This window comes from Trachemys scripta, chromosome 3, assembly GCF_013100865.1.
Source record: "Trachemys scripta elegans isolate TJP31775 chromosome 3, CAS_Tse_1.0, whole genome shotgun sequence".
NCBI lineage: Eukaryota > Metazoa > Chordata > Testudines > Emydidae > Trachemys > Trachemys scripta.
This window is the reverse complement of record NC_048300.1, coordinates 121,713,645-121,739,161: the sequence shown is the minus strand read 5'-3', so window position 1 is coordinate 121,739,161 and position 25,517 is coordinate 121,713,645. Positions and strand designations below refer to the sequence as shown.

At 44.9% G+C, this 25,517-nt stretch overlaps 1 protein-coding gene across 2 annotated transcripts in view; it reads right to left on the bottom strand.

Annotated features, from left to right (window-relative positions):
* The window catches only part of METTL24 (methyltransferase like 24), an 86,306-nt gene extending 68,733 nt beyond the window's left edge, over positions 1 to 17,573 (bottom strand). The window contains exon 1 of one of the 2 annotated variants that reach the window (XM_034765888.1): positions 16,767 to 17,573. In XM_034765888.1, coding sequence (XP_034621779.1) covers positions 16,767 to 17,096 — 330 coding nt within the window. In that variant the 5' untranslated portion in view covers positions 17,097 to 17,573. Of the gene's footprint in view, positions 1 to 16,751 lie in introns of both variants that reach the window. The other variant, XM_034765887.1, reaches the window with a different exon arrangement.
* Positions 17,574 to 25,517: the final 7,944 nt, after the last annotated feature.

Genomic DNA, 25,517 nt, shown 5'->3' with positions numbered 1-25,517 from the left:
CGTGGACTGCAGCCCACTTCTTCGGATGCATCCGAAGAAGTGGGCTGTAGTCCACGAAAGCTTATGCTTAATAAATTTGTTAGTCTCTAAGGTGCCACAAGTACTCCTGTTCTTCTTTTTGCGGATACAGACTAACACGGCTGTTACTCTGAAACCTAAAATAGCTAAGTCTTTCTAAAGTGCCTGGTTTTACACGTATCACATCTTTATATGGCTGAAGTATTTGCTTTCTAGGCTTGACGTCTTTACATATAAAGTTTTTACCCATGTACAGCATTGCACAACTGGTTAGGGGCATCCTCAGAAGGTGGGGAGGGTGATGGGGAGAGGGAAGGGGTTGCCGTGTCCTCAGGCACTGGTAAGGATAAGATTTAGTCATGGAGGTCACAGATTCTGTGACTTTCAGAGACCTCCGTGACATTTTCCTCAGCTTCAGCCCCAGCCCCAGCCCCAAGATGGCAGGACTGGTGTGATCAGCCGCTCGGGGTGGGGGCCTGGGAACTCTCAACCACTGCAAGCGGCAGGGGCCCTGGAGCTCTGAGTGGGCACAGGCAGTGGGGACTTGGAGATGCTGGCCCCAGGGCTCCGAGCCACCAGCCTCAGGGCTCTGAGCCATCCTGGGCAGAGGGGGCCCCAGGGCTCCGAGCCACTCGAGGGGCACTGGAGCTGTCAGATGCCGGTATCAGCTGCCACCGTGGCTGGCCGGGGCTGGAGCTGTCATCCCCCATCCTCCCCACTCCCCCGCAGTCAGCCCCCCTGTTATTTTTAGTAAAAGTCACAGACAGGTCACGAGCTTCCGTGAATTTCTGTTTGTTGCCTGTGATTTTTACTAAAAATAACCATGGCAAAATCTTATCCTTAGGCATTGCCCACAGGAAGACCCAGGATAACACACTTGGGGCTCAATTCTACAATGCCTCTGAGCACATCATTCCTAACGATTAAAGTGGGAGTTCTGCTTGCTGGATCAGGCCCATAATGAATCAGTTAACCTAATAATGAAAATTCTGTCTCCCCATTTTTAGCTTTCTCAGACTTAATCTGAGACAGGATGTTTCTAAAGCCTTTGATGGCAGTGCGCACGCGCACACTGTCGTCTTTGTATCAAAACCTTGAATAATAGTTTCATTCTCTGGAGGTATTGGTTTCATGCAGTAGAGTGAAAAGATCACGTACAGAATCCATCCCACAGGAGGTCTACAGTCTTATAAAAACAGTGTGTTAGCATAAAACTGGATCATGAAACTTCAGGCTGAAAAACAAAGCCTTGTGCCAACATCAGCTAGTGATAAAATATATACACAATCAAGGTCTCTTGTGTAATATGTCTATTTGCCATATTCAAGCTTACATACAGAAAGAGGTGCATGGATTAAAGATCCCCTGGCATTAAGAGTTTTTATATACTTAAATAAAAATTTTTGATATGTGTTGTGTAAGAGAAAAAAATTAATAACCAAAGGTGGTTTACATATGTGTGTTTCTTGATTTGTTTGAGAGCGAACTTCATCTAACGCCCTCCTATTACTCCTTGTTCTCCAGACAGCCAACTCCTTCAAGGTTCTGCATTGCCTCAAGCCTCCTTCTGCCTGGAGAGGGCAGGATGTGACTGCTTCCAGAGCCAATTAATCCAGCTCTGAGCATCACCCAGAGCCAGAGGGGCTTGCTTGACAGCCCTTAAGAGGCACTTGCTGCCCTAGACTGCCATGCACTCTAAGTGAACTGATTTTGTTAAAAAAAGTAACACTTTCTGAAAATGGAGGCATAAATCAAATTGAAAAAATAATTTCAATTGGCTCCTTCTAGCGGGCGGCCGGCCCAGGCCAAGAGGCTCTGGCCTCGGCGTCTCCCGCCCGGCTTGGCTCAGGCCCTGGGACGCCGGCGCCCAGGCGAGCACCCCCGGCCCCGGCTCCGGCCCTCGGGCCGAGCACCACCGGCCCCGGCCCAGCCCTCAGGCCGAGCACCGCCGCCCCCGGCCCGGCTCCCGGCCAAGCATTGCCCGGCCCCGCACCGCCGGCCCCCGGCTCTGCACCGCTGGCCCCGGCCCCGACCCCCCGCCGCGCACCCCCCGCCCCCGCCCCCCGCCCCCGGCCGCGCACCCCCAGCCCCGGCCCAGCACCGCCGGCCCCACACCACCGGCTCCAGCCCCGCACCGCTGGCCCCGGCGGCTCTGGCCCCCAGCCAAGCACCGCCAGTCCCTCCCTCCCTATTTTCCCGGACATGTCCGGCTTTTTGGGATTTCCTCCCGGACGGGGATTTGAGGCCCCAAAAGCCGGACATGTCTGGGAAAATCTGGACGTATGGTAACCCTACAAATGATGAAAGTTCCACTTCTACTCTCTTTTTGTTAACAACCGTGCTTATTTGCTGCCCCTCCTTCATTTCTCACTACCTCCAGAAAACAACATGTACTGAAATGCATCTATATACACACAGTCTACTGCAGTCATCAAATCTGAGACTTTCAACATCCAAAGCCTCTACCATATGAGAAAGAAAGTAGTGTGTTGACACAAAGTAAATTCCACTGACTTAATGACTCCAGAATATCATCTATATTCACTGAAACCAATCACTAGAAGGAGACATGATCAACACACTAAGCTGGTGTATCACACATATGTTGAAATTCAAGTCCAGTCTCTCTAAATTTTTCAGTTTTTTCCACCAGTCAAGCACTTAACATAAAGGGCATGCTGGAAGTCAGAGATGCTTAAAATCAAATAGTCTATATTTCAATGACAAACTTAAGAGTTTTGACAGCCTCCAAGAAAGCCTATCCAAAACAAAGAAGACAGCTGTTAATGAATAAAAATCCAGGGTTTGCGTTTATGCCTCTGGGTCAGAAAGCATGTATTCCATGTACAGTTGCCAGATTTTTAATTTTATTTTATAGTCTTTGAGTTTGGAGAGCACTGCAGCTAATTTATTATTATTTACACAGTGCCACAAATGTACTTCACTGAATATGAAGAGCTTGAAAATAAAACCACCACAATTAAAAACCCTGAGAATCAACTGGGATGCTAGGAAAGCTCAAATGTGGCAATATGGAAACTTCTGCAGACTTCTGAAATTGAAGACCTTTCTAAGTATATCCAGCTGTCTCTGGAAGCCAATGGTTTGTTGTTTTTTAAATAAAAAAAATAAGTTTTAATTGTATTATTTAAATTATAATAAGCTTTTGGTTTAAATGAAATCTGAATTTAATACAAAATATAATTAAAGCCTAAACTTATTATGATCTCTTAAAATGTTTAAATAAAAAATAAATATGCTGAACCCACAAGCCTCTATCAAAAATTTTGCATTCAAGGCAGCTTGTTTATATAAAGAAAGGATCAGGGGAAAACATCTAACTTTTGAGGTCAAGCTTTATAAATATGGAACAAAATATCTTGTATTGTAGTAAGGGTTTCATCCTGTGGGGACCCAATAGCTGTGCTACTGAGAACATAGTGACTTGGCTTCTTACTCCAGGAAACACAATCATGTATCTCATCAGGATCATCCACATACATGGTCTCATTCTATTTTACAGATTTCACCCTCTCTGAGCTCTGATAGGCTCAGTTCTCAAATTATGAATATTGAGGACTCTAGCTGCCATGGAAACAATGGTTATATCAACCAATGAGAATGCACCTTTCTTTAGAAAATAACTGAAGTTATCTGTTAGAATAAAAACAATCTCCCCCATTAACTCTGCCTCAAGAAATCCCAACAATCAGGGTGGACTGATTAAATTTAATAATTTAAATTGAAGTTTTCCACCTAGTAATTTAAATTCACCCTGCTGGAAGCTTGTTGGGGTTTCCAGAGGCAGAGTTACCAAACTCATGAAAACATATATAGTTAATGAGAGAGATTGTTTGTACATAAAGGTACAAGGATGGTGAGTTAGGTTTTCTTTGCTATTGTTGAGGGGCTGGTATTTCAGCAGCATAAGTTTGAAAAACAAACTATAATTAATGTTTCAGTGGACTTTTAAACAGGAATGGAAGGGAAAAATAAGCAATGACCAAGGTTTTCAAAAAGTGCTTAAAGCAGGAGTAAAACTACATTAGGTTAGCTATTCCAAACCTCCGCATGTCTTTGTCTACATGTAGGGATCAGCATCAAAGCAGCTACACAGATGGCTAACCACGGTTTGCCAAATCTGGGCTGTATCTGTGCAGAAACAAGACCAATCTGCAACCTTGATTGTTGATTTGTTTATTTTTGTAATGAAGTTCTTTGGTAGGGAATATATATGTGATAGATTAATCTGTCTAACCAACATTTGATAGAAAAACATTGGAGATTTCCTTAGGTGGACTTCATTGTGCTATTCAAACCATACTGCACACCAAATACTGTTAATCAACAAATAGTTAAGTAACCAGGTAATTTGAATTTTGCATAAAAATCAGGAACTCTACTAATGAATAACATATATAGTGCTTGTTTTAAAGCCCACTAAAATCAGTGGGAGTCTGTCCACTGACTTCTACGGGCTTTGGATCAGGCTTACAGTGGACAGCACGTTAAGGATACTTGAAAACAAATTTTAAAATGCGAATTGTACGTGAATAACAGTATTTAACACCTGTATGGAGCTTTAGGTCTTCAAAGCAATGTACAAATGTTATGGGGCAAATCCTTACCTCAGCAAACCCTGACTAACTGGGTGGTATGCAATGGAAGCCCCCAAGAGTCAGGACCGAACCCTCCCCCTTAGCAGGCAGAATTGTGTTAGCCCTCGCAGCTGTTACTCATATGCCCCTTCGTAGTGGTGGAATGGTTAGTAGATACATGTAGTTGTGGATCCATGAGCACACCCCTACATTTCTTGCAGTGAATATGGAAGCAACCCCCATGAAGTCATGCCCTGTGGCATACAGAAAATGCTGGCCCTCTGTGCAGGCTCCCTGCAGCCTTGCCCTCCTCCCCGACAAAAAATGTAACTGCACGGCAGTGTTGCCAACCCCAAGCATTAAAAAAAAAAAAAAAAACACCTCACAAGTCACACCCTCTCCCAAATCATGAGATTTTGGGAGGGAGAGGGGGGGAAGCCAAAACATTTTGGGTGCTTTTAATTTGCCTTCTGTTTTTGAACCTTAAGAGTGTATTTTAGTCATATGTTCAAGCTTTTCTCCATAGCCATGAGGTCTAGAAACTTACTTTTAAAAAAATGAAATAAATACAGGATCTTTGGCTTCAATAAAAACACCAAACATAGTAAGACTCATGATAAAAATCAGAAGCGTTGACAATACTGACACTGGCACTGCTCCATTAAGGGTCTGGCACACTGGAAGAGGGGGCAGTATGTCTCCCTAACTGTATAAGCCCCACGATACCTTTGTGAGATAGGTAAGTAAATATTATCTACATTACAGATGGGGAAACCGAGATTGAGTGATTTACTCAGACACTTAGATGCCATGGTGATGAGCACAGTATAAAAACCTAGAAAAATCAGATAAAGAGAGGCTCACAATGCATCACAATTTGAACCCCATGAGTCCCTGCTGTCTCTCAGAACCATACTCAGTTCACTTGATCAGCACATACCAAGCTGAGCCTCAACTTTTCTTAAGTTCATTGCTATTTTGAATAGGTAAAAGTTAGCCAATAAAGAAATCAATGGGGAACCTAACTTGGCGGGATGAAACCTGTGCCATCTCGCTCTAAATATCTCAAAACTAACATACTTTCCTCTTTTGTTTTTAATAAAAGAATGGAATAGCATTCCTTAGGCAAGAGCAGAAAGCTCAGTCTTTCAAAATAAAGAAATTAGCCGTGCCAGACAATGATAAACTCTTCAGAGATTATAAGGCCAGGAGGGACCATTGTGACCAACTTCTCTGACCTCCTGTGTAACACAGGCCACAGGACTTCCTCATATAAATTCCTGTTTGGACTAGAACCTATCTTTTAGAAAAACAATGGGTTTTTTTTAAGTTTCTTCAGTGTGCTGACAAATAGTTACAGGTGGGTTAAAAGTTAATAGTTTTGGGGTTTTTTTTCAAGTATGAGATTTTTTACAAGGAAGGAACTCAAGCTTGCTCCAAAGCATGCAATTTGGTATAGATATAAACAATACAACTGCATGTCAGTAACATCCTCTTTAACTAAAGGCAATTACCAATGTTTTATTTTTAATTATACAAGACATAGCACCCAAAATTCCCAAGGACTTCAGAATGAATAAAACCTGCATAATCAGGTCATAACATCTAATTAAAATGAAGAGCATAAACTCGGACAGCATCCAATGAAAAATTAACTGTTTCTTGTTTAATTTTCCGCAAAGATGTAGGAGAAAGGAGGAGGATGACATTGCTATTAAAGATTAAACAAAGTTTACTTGCTTTGAAAAATGTAAGAGACGCAAGGAAATGATGAGGGAAAGGTCAAAAGTTACAACACACTATCACTTAGATTAACAAGTTTATTGTGTTCACTATCAGTTTATTCATTCATTACCCATTACTTTCTATGCTGTATTGTACGTCTCAGAGGTACATCTCATAGCTTCAGCAACTCCTTAGGGGGCAGCCAGGATGTCAAACTGGTTCTTAGAATATGTCTTCGCTAGAGATATATCTGCACTAGCTGTGATAAGGCTAGCACACTAAAAATAGCGTACCCATGGCCGTACAGGCAGCATGACAAGCTAACCACCACAAGTATGTATCTAGGATGGGATTTTATTTGGGATGACTAACCTGTATTGCCACCCATGCAGCCATGGTTATACTCCTATTTTTAGCATGTTAACATGATCAGACATAATGTGGGTATATTTACCTTGCTCCAGTGTAGACATACACTTACTTTTCTTAGGCTTATGTAACCGTGCCTTTGTGGGTCACAACTGAGAATTCCGAATTCAGGACAAACTGCTGAGAAATAGGGCAGATGCATCCAGCAACAAAAATAAACGTCTGTTTCACCACACTGGCTAACAAGAAATCATAAAAGCAGATTCCAGTCCTTGTACCACCACCAAAAACTCTACACTTAAATATGAGTGGTTCTTTAAACCAGTTTCATCAAACAAAGGGTTCTTCTGATCCCAAAGGGTCAGCCATACACCCAGGTCAATATACAACTCAGATCTTGCCCAAAAATCACGCTGTTGCCAATCCTTTAGAATCTAAAATCTAAAGGTTTATTCATAAAAAGAAAGAAACATGAGAGTTAAAATTGGTTAAAGGACTCAAATACATACCGTAATTATAAAGTTTTTGGTTCAGGGTTGTAGCAGTGATGGAATAAATTGCTGGTTTAAGTTAAGTCTCTGGTTGCTTCCAAATCATTAGAATGACCTCAGTCTCTTGGTTAGAATGTTCCCATTAGTATAAGTCCATAGTCCAGAGGTTTGAGCAGGAAAGAGGCAAAATGGAGGTGTTTTCATGGCCTTTTATAGCTTTTGCCATGTGGAGGGAAACCCATTGTTTCAAACAAAGCCCTCAATACAGCTAGTGGAAAATCACAGGTGATAAGATAGTGCTTGGAGTCACATGGGTGAGTCACATGTCCATGCATGACTCCACTTAGACATAGTAGGAAATCATTACCGATACCCCAGACAGAACATTCACAGGACAGTCCATTCTGTCTAGGGTATCCAAGTAACAGTTGACCGACCAGCCAAAGAATCCATTTGTGACTACCAGCCATCCATTGTTCCAAAGACATCAACAAAAGCAGTATTTTTCCTGCCTTGTCTATCCTCTCTTTCCTCTATCTTGTGTCTATTTGTTACAAACAGGAGACATGAATACCCTTTACACATCAAGACTGAAAGTAAAATTAATCCTTTCCTTTTAATCAAAGAGAGGTTGTTCTGTAAAAGAGAAACTGATATTTTGCCTCCAAAAGGAGAGAGACTTAAAAATTGTAATTGTTTGTTTTGCATAATCACTCAATTTTAGTTTCTTTCTTGTGTTTAATCAATAATCTTTCAAGTTTAAAATCAATGCTTACAAGCGTTTGCCAAAAAAATCAAGTAAACTAAGGGCTCTGTTTAAAAAAAACACACACACACAGAACAGACCTCTTTGTATCACTGTTTTTATGTTAGAAAGTGAAAGAGTCTAACATCTAACTCTTTTGACCCTTGTAATTAATACAACAGACCCCCAAGTGCTGAAGAAAATGGTGTCAGTTATGTTCTTCCCACTGAAGTGTTAAACTGAAGTCATGACCATTTGTGTTTGTGATATTTCACTCCATATTTTTATGAAAATATGATTATGATATGAATATGACATTAACTGACATATACTTTATGCAAGATGGGTCTTGTAAGATATCATTGGAAAGGTTATAATTTACTGAATGTGATTATCCAATTTGTATTTGCCTGTATCATTTCTGTATCTGAAGTTAGGAATATTGGAATATTGACTATATATCTGTATTTCAGCTATGCTACTTTGGGTGACGCCCACTGCTAACACTTCAGGTACAACAATGGAAAAGCCAGACAGGGCGGATGGCCCATCAGCAAGGACAATGGACTGTGAAAAGGCTTGGCCTTCCTGTGGACACTCCATACTGACACTGGCTCATGGATGTTGTGATACTACAGAGTCAGGTGGTCTTGTCACCAGATACAAGAAGTCCCAGGTAATGTTTAGTAACTTTCCACTGGAAGGGGGGGGGGTGGTGTCAAATTTGGGAAACAAAGGATTCCCGCTTTATGTGAATATTATTTAAGGATGGGGAGGAAGGCAAACGGGACTCCTCCTCTCCATGGCCTATCCAAGAAGAAAGACTGCTAAAGACACCTAAGGAGAAGGAAGGGGGAGTCCAGACTGAGACAGAAGTCCAGTCTGAAAATAAATATAACTAGAACTCTAAACCAAAGACATTTAAACCTGCCTAAAATAACATTTAGGGTAAGAAAGTACATTTTGTAACCTGTTTCTTAAGTATGAGCTTAGCTGGCATACTTTGTTTTATTTGCTCAGTAATCTGCTTTTTTCTGTCTGTTATCTCTTATATTCACTTAAAATCCACCTTTGATAGTTAATAAACTTAATTCTTGTTTATAATATAACCCAGTTTACGTAATTTCTAACGGGGGGTGGGGGGGCCAAGAAGTGTGCACACCTCTCTTCACATTGAGGGAGGGGGCGAATTTCATGAAACCTTTGTACCTCTTAAAGGGAGTGAGCATCAGAGTGTTGGAGCAAGCTGCTAAGGCTGAATCTTTCCAGAGCGGATCTGTGTCTCTCTGTGCAGCTGGGTGTGGCCCTGCCTGTGCGCTTGGCTGGAAGAGGCTTGTGAGCCTAACCCATCAAGGCCAGGAAAAGGGGACCGAGGTTGGCAGAACAGGCTGACTCAGTGGCATCCCAGCACATCAGGTGACACCCCAAAGGGCCTCAAACTTGTCACAATGGTCATTAAAGACACCATAGCACTTTTCACAACAGTATGGATTTTAACTGTGTCCTAGCCAAATTCCAATTTGGGTAATTATATTCTGACTTTACCTAGACTGTGCCTCTACTTTTAAATGGTTAAGGTATATTCTTCACTTCCTCTCCTAGGTCACGTCTACACTAAGAAGTTAGGTCTACCCTGCTAAGCTGACCTAACCCCTGGGGTTGCCAGCACTAGTCTGACAGAAGGAGAACCCTTCTGGTCTCTGTAGCGAGTGGCTACACTGAAGCACAGCAGCAGCACTTCTAGTGAAGACATAGCCCCAAATAGTCGTGTAACAATTCTGTGAATTGTTGGACTCTGATATCTGATACCCATAAGGTAGTTGGAATAAACTCTGTGTCTGACTTGTGTTTGTTTGGGGATCGTTCCAGACTAAAAAAAAAAAAAAAAAGCTATACAACTGTAAACTCTTAAGATCATCCTTTGCAACTCTCAAATCTCAACAGCTTTCACATTACAATGTATGGAACTGGGAGAAAACAATAATAAATCAGTATAAAAAGTTAGGGCCCAGTCCTAAAGTGTTCAGATATTACAGTATTGAGTGTAGTATAAATGGCTAGACAGACAGATTAGGCTGACTTCAAGAGGATCAAGATTCCTATGAGAGTGTTAGCACTGGCTTAAACAGAAGGAGGAGCAGCCCAATAATATGTAATAAATAATAATAATACCACCCAGCTCTTGTATAGTGCTTTTCTATCAGAGGATCCAAAGTGTGTTACAAAGGAGGTCAGTATCATTATCCCCATTTTAGAGATGGGGAAACTGAAGCACAGAAAGATGTGACTTGTACAACTAATATCAGATTTAAAAAACTAAAAGCAATTTAAAACCAATATACACATAAATCAACTATGAAAAATTTTAACATAAAAAAAACTTATGTTTAGCAGATTTATAGAATAGCTAAAAAGGATGCCTACCCATGGCTGGCTCCAGGGTTTTGGCTGCCCCAAGCAGCAAAAAACAAAAAAAGCTGCGATTGTGATCTGCGGCGGCAATTCGGCGGGAGGTCTTTCACTCCGAGGCGGAGTGAGGGACCGTCCGCCAAATTGCCGCCGAACCGCTGGATGTGCTGCCCCTCTCTGGAGCGGCCGCCCCAAGCACCTGCTTGACGAGCTGGTGCCTGGAGCCGGCCCTGTGCCTACCCATACACTCTAGACACCCTGGACAAAAATTCGATAAAAACAAATCCAAAGGCTGGGAACATCTTTTTAAACAGAAACTTTTAGTTGTGTAATACAATTAAAAAGAATGAGAAAAGTCATTTTATACTTAGTCTGGCACATCACTGCTTTTAATTGATGAACTGTTAACCTATGAATTAGCTGTTTCCATATAATTTTGAAGAGACCATTTCACAATTTTATATTGTAATCAAAAATGCACATTTGAGTTCAGATTTTTTTTTAAATGAGATTGTCTCTGTTATTAATTTATAGACATGAATGACTTCCTACTAGTAGCTCCATGAGCAAAACTGAGCAATCTAACAGACAATAGCAAAAAACAACTTTCTACAACCAAAAAAAGCAGTTTAAATGTAATGACCTTCTAAAAATAAACCAAAAATTGTGCTTTGTTTGTTTTAATCAAGGATACTGTACAGCTCAAAACATTATCTACAGGCATCTTTAATTCTAGCCAAAATGCAGATGGACCCATCCAACAAAATCTAATTCTTAGTTCTATTATCATATTGATCTCCTCCCCTTCATTAACATAACAAGGGTAATTTTTAGCTACTTATCGGATTTAAAATCTCGTATCCCAAAACTGGAGCTAAGAGGGTGAGTAATGTATGGGTGTGTATGTCTTGCCAAAAGTCACTGAAGAGCAAAGGTGTATACAGTATATATAAAAATAAAATTTGTGTTTTTTGTTTTTTAATCTGTTCCATATGTTAATTTGTCATTGTTTGGCAATGTTTTTAAACATATTTAGGAACTTTATTTTAATCAACACAAATAGTTTTGTGTGGAAAAATGCAGTGATGGGATTCCAGGCTCTTCGTCATACCATAGCACATCACACCACTCCTCCTATTCTTTGGATGACAATTACAGTCTCTAAATGCCAAGTTCAGGAAGATATTACAGCAACATCTGGCCCCTTGGCAGACTCCATGAGCAACTGCATTGGTAACTCTGGAGTTTGGTAGATTGGTAGATCTGTCACATGGTTAAGTTTCTAAAGGGCAGCCTTCCTTTCAGTTGGTATTATCCATACATGAATCTTACACTCTGGGGAATGTATTTACACTTGTACTCTTTTATGGTTAGGCTTGGCAGAATTTAGTTTTAATTTTTGTATCATTTTGATGTATATCATCAAAGTTAATTTTTTTTTATTTTTATCTATTTAAATTTCCACATTTGCAGGATATTTAAGTCAGACAATAATTTGTTAATAACAATAATTAGATAATAATCTTAGTAGACATTAAGATTCAAAAAGTTAAAGCTTTATAACTGTTAAAACACAAACTATCAAAATGCACAAAATAAATATTCTTTACTCAAACTCTAATAAGTTTTCAAGCAGCATTTTTCTTCTTTAGCCTATCTGTACATTTCAATTATCATAGATGGAAATATTTTTTCAATGGTTTGTGTATATACAGTGAAATCAATATTGAATGATAAAAATTTAATCCTTCCAAATTTATTTAGGGTATCAACTTTCACGCTGTCTTTAATGTCATTCTCCCCAATCTTACTGTTGTGCCATTGATCACCAAAAGTGTGCAATCACGCAATCTACTTCCTGGAATTGAAAGTATAGGAGTCATGGATGGATGGATGGATCTTAGACCTTCTCATCTTCTTTTGGAATTTTTGTTCATTTGTTTCTAGGTAAAATCCCAGACAAATGCCCCGTGAGTTTGTCACAAACAGAACTACATTATTATCAAGCACAAAAATATGAAGACAACTGTTTGTGAACATGACCCTTAAAAGTACTGATCATGTAAACTATTCTGCAGTGTTTCTGCCTAGGGCAACGAAAATGATGAGGGGGCTGAGGCACATGACTTATGAGGAGACGCTGAGGGAACTGGACTTAGTTTTCAGAAGAGAAGAGTGAGGGGGGTTTTGATAGCAGCCTTCAACTACCTGAAGGGGAGATCCAAAGAGATGGAGCTCGGCTGTTCTCAGTGGTAGCAGATGACAGAACAAGGAACAATGGTCTCAAGTTGCAGTGGGGGAGGTCTAGGTTGGATATTAGGAAACACTATTTCACTAAGAGGGTGGTGAAGCACTGGAATGGGTTACCTAGGGAGGTGGTGAAATCTCCATCCTTAGAGGTTTTTAAGGCCCGGCTTGACAAAGCCCTGGCTGGGATGATTTAGTTGGGACTGGTCCTGCTTTGAGCAGGGGATTGGACTAGATGACCTCCTGAGGTCTCTCCCAACACTAATCTTCTGTGATTCTATGTAAATTGTGTAATAGGCAGCAGAGTAGGCTATCCCCCAACACCTATGGAAAAATTCTATTCAGTAATCTTTTGCTGCACTGTTTGTAGATCATATATTGTAATCCACCCCAAAAGAAATATCTATACAGTACACTATACAGTTAAAGGTCTTAACCTTGCCAAGGATAAGAAGGGGGTTGTAGACATGCAGAGGACACATGGCACGTGGGCTGGTAAGATCCACAGTGAAATCCATCCATCCTGGTGGATCCTGGGAGATCTGTATAGAGATCCAGTTCCTCTGCATTGTTCCCTTGCCCTCCCCTCCCCTCCCCAGAGCACTATGGATGCTCATGAGCCTGGCTGCCAGTGCTGGTCTGGCTACTTTCTTTCTCCAAAGGAGCAGGTAGAAGCCAAGAAGTATTAATTAAGAGATCTTTTCTTCTTTTAAAACAGTCTGAAAAGTTTTTAAATGAAATAAAATGTAACATGGTGAAAAATAAAAATGATTCACCTGTTGTTAGCTCTGCAGTCCAAGCCCTGGGAGCCCAAGTGAATTGACCTGGGCTCTGAGATGCAATGCTGTGGGTTTTCTATTGCCATGTAGACATATAGTTTCCTGTGCTCCCTTTAAGATTCTGATGGGCCATCAGTCCCCAGCCTTGCTACGTAAGCCCTGTTCACCTTTGTATAGTATAAGCCAGTGGTTTTCAAACTGCAGGTCGCGACCCAGTACTGGGTCATGGAATGTAAGGCACTGGGTCGTGGCGGCTCTGGTCAACATCGCCGACCGGGCCATTAAAAGTCCCGTTGGCAGTGCTGCTCGGCTAACGCAGGCTAGTTCCTACTTTATTTTTTCTTATTAAAAATGACAAACGTATCAGAACTATTTAACATCTGTCTAAGTACTACTTAATCAATAGGCAATAGTTACATGTGTCCCATTAAGGCCTAGTTTACATATAAATTTTGTACATCTAACTATAATATGTATAATTATTTCAGTTAGGGTTGTGATTTTTTAACCAAAATAGTTATACTGATACAAATCCCTAGACCTTGCCTTCACTAGGGACTAAAGATGTGTTCTTTATTTGAACTAGCTATCTGAAAGTTAACTAACTCAATGTAAAATCCTAGTGAATACAATGTAATTTGTAATTTCAACATGTGTTAGCAGATCAAGTTAAAGACTAAGCTCCCCTATAGTCTCTAACTCAACCTATTAACTCATGTAAAGACTACAAACTGCCTTGTCTTCACTAGGATTTTTCATTCCTAGTGAAGACATAGTTTGTGTGTTATACCAATACAAAGATGCCTTATCCCAATAGTGCTTATTCCCCTGCCCATATAGGAATAAACTATGCCAGTATATGAGAAACAAGGTGAGTGAGGTAATATCGTTTACTGGATCAGCTTCACTTAGTGGAAGGGACAAGCTTTTGAGATTCACAGAGCTCTTTCTTAGGTTGCCAACATAGGACCAACATAGTTTGTCCTATGTTGTACAACACCACTGCAAAAATGCTTATAATGGAATATCTGTATCCACACTATGGGGGTTGTACCATCCCAATTTTGCCAGCATAGATAAAGCAGTACAACTTATGCGTATGTGAACGAGCCCTGTGTGATTTTTTTGTTACTATTTTCCCTGACAGCCTCAGTCTTTACCATTCTCTCTCATTAGGTTAACTTGATTTCCTGAGAGTAGTCTCAGTAGAGGGAGTAGCATGATGAAGAGCACCCCAATAAATGAAGCATGCTGAACTTTAGGTAGATGATCATGAGGTCATTTCAGTGGATCAGTGACAGTGTGGACAAATGCCACGAACGTAACAGCACAAACAGTTCAAATAGTCCTCCCACTACTGTGCCACAACGCATCAGGGGCCTTTCAAAATCTTCCAGAAGACCCTACATCTGGGAGACATGCCAGAAATTGTTAGTGCTGAGAGCAGTGCAATTGTAATGGTTTAGAACAGCACTAGTGTTGATACATGGGGACACTGCAACATTTTAAAGTATGGATCCATATTCCTAGAGTGGACATATCAAACTATTTATGCTTAAACCAATTCTATTGCGCCAATTCAACTGGAAACAGTTCAGTTCCTTAATGCAAACATGGACCATGAACTTCAGTCACTTCACTTTCAAATGAACTTACAGCAACACAAAATAACAGCACTGTATCCCAAAGTGCTTGTGGTGTGAAGTGTCATCGCAACTCAACACCAACACATACAGTGTCAACCCCAAGTATTCAAAAGTCATGAGTCAGGCCTCCCAAAAATAATGAGACTGACTTAAAAATTATAAATGGGAGCTCTTTTTATTTGTCTACTAACTTTTGAGCCTTTAAAGGTACATTTAGGTTTTAAAGTTTTTACCTGCAACCACTAAGGCTAGAAATATACTTTCTTTTTGGGGAAAAAAAAAAAAAAAAGAGAGAGAGAGAGAGAGCGAGAGAGCGCTATGGATCTCCTCTAATCAGGAGCTGGGGATTTAAGACAACACACCAAATATCACAACACTTGACAATAAAATTGCAAGCGCTGGCAACAATGCATACTGATGTAACATGATGCCAACATCACAACACATCAGAAAATCTCATAGTCACTATATTGTGGCAAAATGTGCTGCTTTCACTTCCTTCCTTCCTAGATGTGGTGGGCAGAAGGGAAGAGGGATTTATCCAATTTCTCCATCCTCTTCCCTGGCCCGCTAGAGTATGAAGAAAAGATCCTGATAGTTCTACACTTCCCTCAAAGGGTACCTCTGTCTATACAGCAAACAAACAAACAAAAACCCAAAGCAAGTCTCAGAGCCAAGGTGTAAAGATTCAAGCTCACTACAGTGTTAAAAGTCGCTGTGTAGACACAGGCTCTGAAACCCATTCCACTCTCCAAACTTCAGAGCCTGGGTGGAATGTCTGCATGGCTATTTTAACATCATAGCTACAGAGGTCAGATATGGAGCCAAACTTCCCCTCCAAAGCCCAAGAGGGTTTGGATTTGGCCCCAGGCTTAGAGGTTGTATCTCCAAAGCCCCGAATGTTGAGGACTTGAAGATCCAGACCTGGTGTCCTGGCTGGCCCTAGCCTTCAGGCCCAGCTTGGGAAGGTCCCTCCCACACCTTGGCTGCAAGCAGATCAGCATGTCGGGACCATTTTGGTGGGACTATCACACATCCCCCACCAGCTCGGTGCCCGATCCTGTGCATGGCTCTGCCTGGGGTGGCCCGTACTGTTAGGGATAGGGTGACCATACATCCTGTTTTGGCCAGGATAGTTCCTTTTTTAAGCCCTGTCCTGGCCATCTTGACTTTTTTGACAAAAGTGGGCATTTGTCCCATTTGCTATTGGCAACTTGATCAGTTGGCCACAGCAAACGGGACAAATGCCCACTTTTGTCAAAAAAGTGGGGTGTGGTACGGAGGAATGTGCCAGGGCGGGGGTCCAACGGCGATGCCAGCCCCTTGTGGGGAAGGGGTGGCAGGGCTCGTGTGGGGGCAAGCAGGGTTCCAACCAGTGACCCCAGCCTTGCACAGAGGACAGGCAGGGTTCCAGCGACCCCAGACGGGGTGGGGGAGACTCCGACAAGTTGCTCTGGCCAGCCCCATGTAGTGTCCCGTTTTCCCTTTGGGAAATATGGTCACCCTACTTAGCGCCGCCACAGGGCTCAGCACCAGCAGAGAGACTGGGGAGGTGGAGAGTGTCCCCGCATCAGACTCCGCGGGTACTGACCACCCCATGCGGGCAGAGCCATTTGCAGGCGCCGGCCTTAGACTAGTTGGATTTCATAGCCCTTCAGCATGGGGAGGGGTGTCATGTTGTATGGCAATGCCCGTGTCATGACAGTGCCCCCCTAGCCACCCACCTCACAGGGCCCTACCTTCCTGCGGCTGCTGCCCAGGGTCTGCAGGGGGCAGCAGGCGGGCTCCGAGCTCCTTCTGCGGCTGCTTCTCAGGTAGGTCACCCGCCTCCTGCTGGCGGTCGCCGCCTCCGGCCGCCCCGCCCCCGGCGCCAGGTGCGCCTCCACTTCGTTCTTGCGGCGCTGCTCTGTTCCCCGGGCGGGCAGCGCCCTGGCCGCAGCTGCTCCCGCCTTCTCCGCCGGCGCGCAGGAGCGCCTCAGCCCCAGCTGCAGGCAGAGGAAGACCGCGGCCGAGAGCAGGCAGAGGCGGAACGCGAAGCCCTTCCACAGCGGCTTCTCCTTAGGCATCATCCCCCGCTCACCGGGCGGGCGAGCCCCTGGGAGCGGGAGCCTGCTGCCGCCCGGCTGGCGGAGGGTCCCATGCGAGAGTCGGGGCGCTGGGGAAGGCAGGCGGCCAAGCCGCTCATTGACGCGGGGGGGCGCTCCCCCGGGGCCGAGCCGGAGCCCCGCTGCAGCCAGCCAGCTCGGACGAGCTGTGCATATTTGCAAAGGGGGTGAGGCCGGCGCGGACACCAACCACACCCAGCCTGACGCTCGCCGGGGTGGGGTTTGCTCCCCGGGGATGGGGGTGTGACCTGGCTGAAGGGGAGCTCAGAGAGCCCGTCTCTGTGCTAAGCGCCTAGCCGCGTGCAGCGGTGCCCCGCGCCCGCGGGGTCTGCTCTGCTTGGTGTGCGCTTCTCCCAGGATAGCCCCGAAAACGTACTTCAGTCAACACCCAAATAGTTCGGTGCTCCCTTGTGACAGGAGCCAGCCTCACTCTCAGCTCGCCGAGAAGCGTATCCCATTCCTGGGGCAGAGGAGCAGTGTGACCAGTTTCTCCCCCTCCCCATTATTTTGTCATTAGACCATCACTGTGGTCATCTTGTCAACAAACAGCAATTGTCCTTAATATTTTTGTCATATGTTTAAAGTGAAAGTAGAATATGTTTTGTCAGGGGCGTGTGGAAGAGTGATTGTTTTGGTGGAGACTTGTACTAAACCAAGACGGTATTAAGTTAGGAAGACCACTTAAAGACTGTTTGTGTTGTCATTGATTTTTAAAATGCAAAATTCAAAGACGCATGATCCAGCCTCAGTCATTTCAGAGATGGCTGGCAAGCAGCCAATGATGTTAACTGCTGAAATGAAGGTGTGCTTACCAGAGATATGCACGTACACTTATTACCGCCAAAGCTAGCTGAGCAAAACAATTGCTAGTGAAATTCAACAAAATCCCTTTTGTCTTGGGGAAAGGGCAAAGCCACTCTAGATAGGAAAGAATGGTATTGTGTAAACGAAGGGTAAAGAACAAATGAAAAATATGTACATCTTGTATTAAGTCTGTCTCAGAAAGTAAAATTCTGAGGAAAAATTTTAATTGCCTCATTTCTATTCCATTTTACATACATTTGAGAATGGCTCGGTTGTATACACCTGTGGCTGAGATATAGCAGGGGGTTTCAACTTGGGGGAGATCCAAACAGCTGGCAGGAGGTTCAAGGTGTTTGCTAACCATATTGCTTAATGGGAGAGGGGTTAACAATTACTATCCTACAGTTTTCAGGGTAGCAGCCATGTTAGTCTGCATCCTCAAAAAGAACAGGAGTACTTGTGGCACCTTAGAGACTAACAAATTTATTAGAGCATAAGCTTTCGTGGGCTACAACCCACTTCTTCAGATGCATATATATATCCTACAGTGTAATGCGGGAGTAGCACAGAAATTTTAAATCTAAAGAGTCTTTGTTCTTTTTAATCATTATTAATGTGCCAGTTTTAACTGATGACAATTTGTTTTAAACTTCAGATGTTACCAAAAGACAATTGCTCTATAAGAGGCCTTCCTTGTTTTCAAACAAGCTAGGAGTTAACTGCTTGCTTAAACCAGTGGTTTTCAAAACATTTCCTGGCGACCCAGTTGAAGAAGATTGTTGAAGCCCGTGACCTAATGGAGCTGGGGATGAGGGGCTCACGGCTGGGGCAGAGGGCAGGGGTGAGGGCTGCATGGTGGGGTTGGGAATGAGGGGTTCAGGGGTGCAGGAGGGGGTCAGGACTCTGGGCTGGGATGAGGGGTTTGGGTGCAGGAAGGGGCACCAGGTTTGGAGGGGACTCAGGGCTGGGGCAAGGGATTGGGGTGCGGGCATACCTCGGGCGGCTCCCAGTCAGTGGCCCAGCAGGGGTACTAAGGCAGGCTTCCTGCCTGTCCTGGCACTGCAAACTGCGCTGCACCCTGGAAGTGGCCAGCAGGAGGTCCGGCTCCTAGGTGGAGGCATACAAGCGGCTCTGTTCAGTTCTTGCCCGCAGTCACCGCCCCCCCCCCAGCTCCCATTGGCTGGGAAGTGGCCAATATGAGTGCAGAGTTGGTGCTCGGGGTGGGGGCAGTGTGCAGAGCCCCCTGACCCTCCACCTAGGAGCTGGACCTGCTGCTGGCTGCTTCTGGGGCGCAGCACGGTGTCAGAACAGGTAGGAACTAGCCTGCGTTAGTGGAGCAGCACCATCAACGGGACTTTTAATGGCCTGGTCAGTGGTGCTGACCAGAGCTACCACGACCCAGTGCCGTACATTCCATGGCCCAGTACTGGGTCACGACCCACAGTTTGAAAACCACTGGCTTACACTATACACAGGTGAACAGGGCTTATGTAGCAAGGCTGGGGACTGATGTCCCATCAGAATCTTAAAGGGAACACAGGAAACTATATATCTATACGGCAATAAAAAACCCACAGCATTGCATCTCAGAGCCCAGGTCAATTCACTTGGGCTCCCAGGGCTTGGACTGCAGAACTAACAACAGAAGTATAGATTTTCGGATTTGGGCTGGTACCCAACCTTTGAGATCCACTCCCCTTGCAAGTTTGTTTTGTTTTTTAAACCATCATCTTCGATAAGCTTGAGCAGAGATAGTCAATAGGCCAACCACGGGCCAAATCTGGCCGTCAGATGCTTTTGAACAGACCGTGAAATCTTTTTATTTACTTATTATTTTTACCCTCTCATTCTCTCATAGTGCGATCTCCAATACATTGTACTGTGAATTAATGGTTGAGTTGTTCTCCTTATTTCCTTAATTTGCACTATCATCAGTTTCCACCAATAAAAAACCAAGAGTATGTTCCTTTTTTAAAAAATTATTTTTTTTACTGTTTGGTCATAGGCTCATTTACACTGTTGAAAGCAGTAGTCCCACCTCTTGTGCTTTTGATGTTTAACAGCACCGCTTTTAAACATGGCAGCCATGGGCGGCAGGTATAATAGGCCAGGGGAGGCTAAGCCTCCCCAAACAGCCAGGCCATGGCCCCACCCAAATTCCTCCCCAAAGCCCCACTCCCACATTCCTCTCTTCCCCTGTGGCCCTGCCCACACTGTTCCTCTTCCCACCCTCACTCCATCTCTTCCCTGAAGCCAGTGGGGGCTTGAGCAGGGTGGCTTGGGCCAGCGGGCAGGCTGTGGCCTGGGGTGGCTCGGGCCAGGGCAGCGGCCCAGGACTTGGGGTGGCTCTACCAGGCCAGCCACAGCTCTTCCAGCCACAGTGTGGGGTCCAGGGCTCCTCCGGCTCTGGCAGGCAAGGCGGGTGCATAAGGGGTGGGGCCTTGGGAGGAGGGGTTGGGGCAGGGAGCTAGCCTCCCCGAACGGGGGGTTCACATGCTGCCCATGATGGCAACAACAACAAAATGGAAAGTTGACACCAAATACTGTTCATTTAAAGAAGAGTGGACTGATGCTTACTGTTTTATTTTGCCACAGTGTCCAAATTCTTGACTGGTACATGTAATTTGTACAAAGATTGTGGCTGTTGTTAAAGGTGGGAACGTCAAACAGTACATGAAGTGAAGCACATGGATTTTAACCAGAAATATCCACTGGCCTCCTGGGCCAGGCCAGGACCAGTGCAAGGGTATTTTATGCCCTAGGCAAAACTTCCACCTTGCTCCTCCCTCACCCTTGCACATCGGTTCATTGAGGGGCAAACCCCAATGAGCCTTTATAGACCCCAGGGGCCAGCCGTGCCCAGGGGCTGCTCCCCAGACCTGGTTCCCCCCTCCGTGCTCCCTGAACTCCCCTGGAGGGTGCACAACCCCTGCCCCCCGCGAGCCCTCCCCACCCCACCCTGGTGGCCCCCTCCCTGAGTCCATTCACTGGCTTTGCCAGGCTTGGGAAGCGGTGGCCTGGCCCAGGGCTGGTGCAACCACTAGGCGAACTAGGCGGTTGCCTAGGGCGCCAAGTGCTTGGGGGTGCCAAAAAGCGGTGCCCTGGCTCGGCAGGGAGAAGCCCCCTTCCGGAGGCACTGGAGAGCCAGAGTGTCCCGCTTGTGGCAGCGGCGAGCCCCAGCCATGGAGGAGCTGGCGCGGCACAGGGGGGCAGCAGCCCTGCAAAGGCGGTGGCGCCGCTAGTAGGGAGCAGCCGTGCCTGCCCCTCCTGCCCAGGCTGCGGCCCGGCGCCCCCTCCGGGGGGTTCCTGCAGCAGGCGCTGGCCCCCATGTGCTCCCCAGCTCCCCCCTTGCTGCCCTCGGGCACTGTGGCTCCCGGGCATGTGAGCTGCTGCTGGAGCACGGGGCCCTGAGCCTTCTCTGGGAGGGGCAGCGGCGGCTCACACGCCCAGGAGCCGCAGAACCCGAGCACAGTGAGGGGAAAGCCAGGGGGCACCCCCCCCGGGGGCTCCTGCACTGGACGCATGCAGGCGACGTCCCCCATGCGTTCCCCAGCTCCCCCCTTGCCGCACTCAGGTTCTGCAGCTTCCAGGAGTGTGAGCCGCTGCCGGGAGCCGCAGAGCCCGAGCGCGGTGAGTGGGAAGTCTGGGGGCGCACGAGGGCCGCTGCCTGCATTCATCTGCAGCAGCCTGCAGGAGCCCCGGGGGGGGCGGACCTCAGCCTGGGCAGAAGGGGTGGGGGGCGCAGCTGTTCCCTGCTAGAGGCGCTGCCGCCTTTGCAGGTCTGCTGCCCCCCTGCACCGCACCGGCTCCTCCATGGCTGGGGCTCACCGCCCCCACAAGCCGACACTCTGGCTCTCCAGTGCCTCCGGAAGGTGACTCCTCCCTACCAAGCCAGGGCACCGCTTTTTGGCGCCCCCAACCACTTGGCGCCCTAGGCAACCGCCTAGTTCGCCTAGTGGTTGCACCGGCCCTGGGCCAGGCCACCGCTTCCCGCATCTTCCATTGGCTGGGAATGGTGAACCGCAGCCACTGGGAGCTGTGAGCAGCTGTACCTGCAGACACTCAGGTAAACAAAGTGTCTCGCGGCCCACCAGAGGCTTACCCTGAACAAGCCACGAACCAAGTTTGGGAACTCCTGATGTGGAAGAATATCTGCATCAAATTCCAGGGAAAAAGACAGAAGAGCTACATGCATTTTTGAGGGATGCCACAAGCCTGAGCATCCTGGCCTTTCTTATTGATTTGATAGATTACTTAAATGATTTCAACTTAAAGCTACAGGGGTGAAATTGCAATGTAGGGGATATCCACAGCAGTGTTTCATTTCATCTCAGGTGTAATTTATTACATCTTTCTTTGAGATTATTTTTAGGTTATACGGTGGTTTAATTTTATTTTTCATTTAATGCACTAAAAATATAAGTATGAAATATGTTACTAATGTACAGCATTGTATGAATTTGTTTCACACTTGTAGTGTGAACAAAGTTTCTCTGGAGTCTGAACCTTGACTATACCTTGACCAAGAAATTTGGACCTTGACAAAAAATAATTGATTACCCCTGGGTTTGAATGTCACATGATCATAGGACTATCAGGGGTGCTGGAACAATTTTTATAATGGGGGTGCTGAGAGCCGTTGAACCAAACTGTAAACCTTGTATATGATGGAAACCACTTCAAGTCAGGGAGGGTGCGGCAGCACCCCTTGTTCCAGCACCTATGAGGACTATGCTGTATCCTAAACTGAGAAGTTTGTTTTCTTGTTCATGTGACTGTCTCATAGCTGCAGCTTTCCAACAGTCATGGACTATATGACAGTAGGAGTTAGCTTTTCTAAACTGAGCTATTTCTCTCCTTGGTGCTCTTCACAGGCTGCTTCATCTCTCTCATCAGCAGCAACCATAGGATCCTACTCCATGGATGCTCCAGCCCTGGAGCACCCATGGAGAAAAAATGGTGGGTGCTGTCACCCACTGGCAGCCCCCTATCAGTTTCCCCCACCCCTCCACACCTCCCGCCCACCGCAATCAGCTGTTTCATGGCATGCAAGTAGGAGGCTCTGAGGGGAGGGGGAGGAGCGAGGATGCGGCATGCTTGGGGGAGGGGGCAGAACTGGACGGGAAGAGACGGGGCGGAGCGAGGGTGGGAAGAGGCAGCCAGGGGCATCGCCGGGGGGTCAAGCATCGTCTGGCACTTTGGAAAGTTGGCGCCTGTGGCAGGAACTGCCTCAAGCTTTGGCCTCTTCAGCTGCGTCTCTTCTGTTCACAGCAAAGAGCAGAACTGGAGCTGACCTCCGCCGAGAGAGATGATTGGGAGCGTGCTGCTGCCAGAAGAGGAGCATGTACAAGGCAAAGAGTTCAACCGCTGTCAGGAGCAGGAGGGGAGTGGAAGCAGCTGGATGAAAGAAGATAAGGGGGAAGAAGAGATGGAGCAGCCTGACTTATTTGGAAAACAATTTGTTGTGAAAATTTCCATATGTTAGTAACTATGGGCCTCTATGTCTAGAGAATAAAACCTCAGGGAGGAACATTTAATAGTCCTGTGGGTTCGCGCTGCCAATTTACAATTGCCAACTTTTTTTTTTTTTAGTCAGATGTTAGTTTTAAATCACTTGTCAGAAAAGCCCAGATTTTGAAAATACTGATCACATTCACCAGGACAGAGACATCTGCATGGAGAAACAAGGTTTAAAAAACTAGACTGAACACAGTATGAAATAGGAATGGTTCACTGGTCCTGCAGTGTTGCTGATTCTCATGATTTTATCACAAGTCTTGCAATGTTGGTATTTTTCTTCAAAGTCACAGTTCCTAGAGTCGTGAATGTGAGAATCTCTGCTTTTAGTGAAATAAAATGTTTGTGGCCCTCGTGATGGTGGAGAAAAATCTTTAAAAAATGAGCCCTAAAGCGCAAGAACCAGAAGGCAAATAAACCCCACAAATCTATGATTTTTATAATCTTGTGACGCTTAAGCCACTAGAAATGAAAGGTTCCCTAAAATACCAAAAATTGGATACTGAAATAAGTTAGGGAGGTTTGACGGAGTGGATGTTGTTAAAAACAATAGAGCTGTTGACTTTATCAGTTCAGATTTATTTGTTATTTCTTTATCGGTACACAAGTAAAATAGGAAGCTCAAGTTCTCAAATCCAGCCATTCTTTCTCTCATCACTCAGCCATAAATATAAACATTGACCTTGTACATAAGAACGGCCGTACTGGGTCAGACCAAAGGTCCATCCAGCCCAGTATCCTGTCTGCTGACAGTGGCCAATGCCAGGTGCCCCAGAGGGAGTGAACCTAACAGGTAATGATCAAATGATCTCTCTCCTGCCATCCATCTCCACCCTCTGACAAACAGAGGCCAGGGACACCATTCCTTACCCATCCTGGCAGCGGCTAATAGCCATTAATGGACTTAACCTCCATGAATTTATCTAGTTCTTTTTTAAACCCTGTTATAGTCCTAGTCTTCACAACCTTCTCCAGCAAGGAGTCCCACAGGTTGGCTGTGCACTGTGTGAAGAACTTCCTTTTATTTGTTTTAAACCTGCTGCCCATTAATTTCATTTGGTGGCCCCTAGTTCTTATATTATGGGAACAAATAAATAACTTTTCCTCATTCACTTTATCCACAACACTCATGATTTTATATATACCTCTATATATCCCCGCTTAGTCTCCTCTTTTCCAAGCTGAAAATTCTTAGCCTCTTTAATCTCTCCTCATATGGGACCCGTTCCAAACCCCTAATCATTTTAGTTGCCCTTCTCTGAACCTTTTCTAATGCCAGTATATCTTTTTTGAGATGAGGAGACCACATCTGTATGCAGTATTCAAGATGTGGGCGTACCATGGATTTATATAAGGACAATAAGATATTCTCCGTCTTATTCTCTATCCCTTTTTGAATGATTCCTAACATCCTGTTTGCTTTTTTGACTGCCCCTGCACACTGCGTGGACATCTTCAGAGAACTATCCACGATGGCTCCAAGATCTCTTTCCTGATTAATTGTAGCTAAATTAGCCCCCATCATATTGTATGTATAGTTGGGATTATTTTTTCCAATGTACATTACTTTACATTTATCCACATTAAATTTCATTTGCCATTTTGTTGCCTAATCACTTAGTTTTGTGAGATCTTTTTGAAGTTCTTCACAGTCTGCTTTGGTCTTAACTATCTTGAGCAGTTTAGTATCATCTGCAAACTTTGCCACCTCACTTTTTATCCCTTTCTCCAGATCATTTATGAATAAGTTGAATAGAATTGCTCCTATTGTTATTGTAGTCATGTCATCTTCAGTGGAACTTCAGTTAACTTCAATTTAAAAGTAGGTTAAGTGTTAGCCAGAAAGGAAAAAAGTCAAAAACTAATGCTCGACTATTGTTCTTTCTAATAAAATATTTTTATTTCTCATACACCAAAGCTCACGTCTTGCATTTTCTTTGGATATAAATCAAAGGGAGACTAGGAGGGTAGATTAAACAAGGATAGGGAGAAAAACCTACCTAGACCAAGGTGGAATACAATGGGAATTCATACACAACCCTTAACAGTGGCGGATTAATGATT